The following is a 4245-nucleotide window of genomic DNA, read 5'->3' on the forward strand; positions in this document are numbered from 1 at the left end:
CCAAGTATTTTTGTTTTAGTTTCTAGTTCAAATATCTTAGTGCATTTGAAATAAGACAAAACTAACTTACAACTAGCATTTCCACAAGATGTAGAGCTTGTTTTAAGTTAATTTCTTAAAATTTACGAAAAAGTTCCAGGTCCTCCTTCAGATTTTTCCAATTACATCATGGAACAAATGCTTCGTTATAGATGAAAGAATCTGTCAGAGGAACTAGTACTTTTTAAATCAATATTAAGAAATTATTGGTCTAAAGCAAGCTTTTATATCTTGTTGAAAAGTTACTTGTAAGTTAATTTTGTCTAATTTCAAGTGTACTGAGATATTTGCACAAGAAAATTACTTTGTAAGATTTTGGGGGTTTTTTTTGCAGTGTGCAATTACTTAATAAAAAATAAATAAAAATAAAAACAGAAAAGCTGCTAAAACTTTAATATTATATCCTTCTCCATTAACATTAGTAAGTTCATTATTATTCAGCCAAAGTTAGTAAGAGCTGCAGGTTGAAGACCCCTGTTTTCAGCCAAAAGGTAATTTTGCTCTCAATGTAAATTTATGAAGATAATCAGAGTTAGTTAGTTTCTACATTTCATTTGTTTAGGCTTCACTGTACCGACCTTCAGCTTTACGTTACAATCCAGTGACAAGTTCAGGGATCTGTCAGCTGTGCGCGTACATGCAGAGCCGCCTCTGAGGTTAAGGAGCATCATTACGGACTAAACACAACTAAAACAAAACACAGGCTCCCTGGTGCCCCACAGTCTGCCCGACTAAAACCCTGGAAGGACGGGAGGGAGGGACCTGACTCAGAGACGGAGACCCGACTGCACAGGAGACAATACGGAGGTTTATTTACACTCACACTGCAGGACTTTTTGTTTGTGTGCAGAGATCTAAAGCAGTGGTTTTAAATGTGAGACAGTAAGATGTTTTGTTTTCTTTGAGAAAACCCAGTCAGCTCCGACCCAAACCCAGCAGGACTGAAGCCGGGGAAGGATTTCAGTTTTCACACAGAAACGGTTTCAGCAGAAGAAAATGATTCAAGAACCAAATCTGACAGAAAGTCGCCTGATGACAGGTGATGGACAACAGATCTCCAGACTACACCTGGAGAATGTTTCCATGGCAACGGGAGGCAGGATGCTGACAGTGCACTATAAAAAACACAGTCTTATCAAGTATTTTTGTCTGGTTTACAGTGTAAATATCTTACACTTAAAATATGATAAAATTGACTTATAGGTAACTTTTCAGCAAGAGAGAAGAACTTGTTTCAAGTCAATAATTCCTTAATATTGATGAAAAAGTTCTAGTTCCACTGCAAGATTATTTCACTTCTAACAAGACATTTTTATAAGTGAATTAATCTTGCAGTGGAACTGGAACTTTTTCATCAATATTAAGGAATTATTGACTTGAAACAAGTTCTTCTCTCTTGCTGAAAAGTTATTTTAAGTTTGTTTTTTCTTGTTTCAGGTGAACTAAGACATTTGCACTAGAAACTAGACAAAACATTTGATGAGATTTTGTGTTTTTGCCATGTGAATGCTGACATTAAATCAAAACGTTGCACGTATCCAGCTGGATTTATGCAGAGTTTTCATTTTATTTCAGTTGAGTTTTATAGTTAAATGCCACATTGATGGGAAACATTTTTAAATAATTCATCATGGTTATGTATTCTGGATGCATCGATGTTAAATATTAGACTTAGACTTAGACTTAGAATATAATCCGAAACCTAAATGAAATGTAAGAAAGGAAGGTTCATGATCCATTTTATTTATAGTTTTGCTTGTATGTGTGGGTTTTTATTTTATCTTTGGTCATTTTGTTTATTTTCTTTAGTTATTTAAAATATCCTACAGCTGTAGTGTTAAGTGATTTTGAACAAATTTAAATTTATTGATATTTGAGAGGACGATGTCCCATTTTCATGCCATCATCCTCATCATCATCATATTACTTGGAAATGATCTAAAAATAATAATATCGTTTATCACGATCATTTCTGGGACAACTGATCATCCAAGTGATGCGGCGGAATCATTTTTCAGTCTCTTCCGGTTTGAGGAGGAAGCAGCTTTGCTCCTGCTGGGCTGTTCATGGCAGGAGGGTTTGTGATGAAACACATGGAGACGTCAGAGCAGCTGTTGCTAGGTAATCAGCCTGTAAGGTGTCTGATGCAGGCAGGAACTGACCGCATTGTTGATGATTTGATAAAACGGTTTAATGGAAAGCAAAACAGAAAAACCTGGATTATACCAGAAATACGCAAAGCTGTGCAAAGTCAGTGCGTAAAGTTGGCGCTATCGTTGTGCGCAGAAGGCTCGGTGATTCCAATCAGTCTGCATGGAGAAAATGAAGGAAAAGTCATTTTATTATCATGTGTGTGTCGTTTTATTGTACGAATATAAAGAATAAATAGTACATTTCCCAAATTTACAGGATAAAACATGATTGTATCAATAATCAATAGTTCAACTCTGAGGTTGATCCGCTTCGTGCAACACAAAGTCCGTGTGTGCCTCTGTGCGCCACTTCTCCATAAATACAAAATATATAAAAGCAATATTCTGCACAAATAAAGTAGACTCTGGTTACAAATAATACTGACTTTGTACAGGAAGTTGGTCACACATATACAGAAATACATTCTTACACTCTGTAGTGCAGGTGGGGGGATAAAGAGGATAAAATGGCCGAGCTTATAAGTTAGAGTTCCCAGCAGTCCTAGCTGGAGCAGGAGCACTTGCAGTCCGTGATGACCGGGTACTGCACCGGGATCCAGGCGCATTTCAGCCCGCTCTTCCGCTGCACGCAGCGCCACCGCAGCACCGTCAGGTGGGTCGAGTTCGCGGGTCTACAGACCATCCCCTCCGGAACGGAACACGACCTTTTGCTGACGCAGCCACCGACCCGGACGTACCGAGGCCAGAACCTGCAGCCGAGGTCGGTCCAGGTGTGGACCACCGGGCAGAAGGTGTAGGCCCACAGCCACTGCTGCAGCCGCCGCTTCAGCTTCTTGCTCGGCTTGTGCTTCTTGCCGATCTGCACGTCGAAGTCCACCGCCCGGATCTCCTTCGGCAGAACTCCGCCCGCCTTCAGGATGTCGAAGTGATCCGACTCGTCGGAGCCGGAGTGTTTGTCCTCCACGGGGAGCGACACGGACAGCAGCCGGCCGTCAAAGTCTCCCAGGATGCTCCGGAGCTCGGTCTCGTTAAGGTCCCGCTCCTTGGGGTCAAAGGCCGGATCCGGGTCCTCCTTTAAGTCCACCACCGGCAGACTGTCACTGGGGATGGGGCGGAGAAGGAAGAAGTGCTGACAGATCGCTCTGTCCGTCAGGAGTCCAAGAGACAGCATCAGCAGACACACGGCAGCGCACTGCTGAGGCTGATCCATGGCGAGCCGCGGGATCAGCGCGCACACGGAGCGGAGAGAAGGCAACTTTACGCGCCGGCGGTCTCCAAAACTGCGTGTCCAGAATCCCTCAAAAATCACTTTTCCATCATGAAACTCCCCGTGAGCAGGAAAACATCAGTGGAAGCGGATTTGATCGATCAGCTGAGTTCCTGCGCTCCGCGCGTCGCGGCTCGGCATGACGCTCCGCTGGCGTCCGCTGCAGAAAAGCGCCGAGCCGAAGTCGCCGCCTCCGTTTTATCCTCCGCACGCAGCGTGAGGTAATCCCTGCGCCCCGCTTTCAATGTGGGTTTGTTGTCTAGGAGGAGATCCCCAATACCTGCTCCTCCTCCTCCTCCTCCCATCGCGCCGGAACGCGAGAGGAGACGCCCCCTGTTGGTTTTCTGACACATTAAATCGGACTTTCATTCTTTAAGCTGTAGCGTCTGATGAGCGGATCCTCCCGGGAGTTTCTGCAGAAACCAAATACTCAAAAGAACAAAAACAAATTTACGAAACTTTGAAATTCTTGACAGTTTATCAAATTGCATCCTTAAACTTTATGTAAATTGTTGAGATTTTGAGATTGATCAATTTGATTTTGAGACTGATAAACTGCTAAAAGTCATCCCTCTATAATGATAAATTTATTTGCTAAGCCTTTACAATAACCACCAGGTAAACCATGTAAAACACGATTAAACACAAGAGGCAGTAGAAGTAAAAAGATCATTAAAAATAAATACTATGGAAGAAATTTGCTCAGACGAGGCCAAACTCTGAAACGAACAGAAACATCCCCATGGTGAAACACGGTGGTGGCAGCATCATGTTGTGTCCCAGAAA

The 4245-nt window shown here is 42.6% G+C and overlaps 1 protein-coding gene across 1 annotated transcript; it reads right to left on the reverse strand.

Moving 5' to 3' along the window:
- Positions 1–2362: 2362 nt before the first annotated feature.
- On the reverse strand, positions 2363–3830 carry LOC116735034 (noggin-like). Its single transcript, XM_032586625.1, has one exon. It carries the CDS (start codon positions 3400–3402, stop codon positions 2734–2736), a length of 669 nt encoding a protein of 222 aa, XP_032442516.1. The 5' UTR covers positions 3403–3830; the 3' UTR covers positions 2363–2733.
- Between the last annotated feature and the right edge of the window lie 415 nt (positions 3831–4245).

The sequence above is a fragment of the Xiphophorus hellerii genome, chromosome 16 (genome assembly GCF_003331165.1).
Source record: "Xiphophorus hellerii strain 12219 chromosome 16, Xiphophorus_hellerii-4.1, whole genome shotgun sequence".
Lineage (NCBI taxonomy): Eukaryota > Metazoa > Chordata > Actinopteri > Cyprinodontiformes > Poeciliidae > Xiphophorus > Xiphophorus hellerii.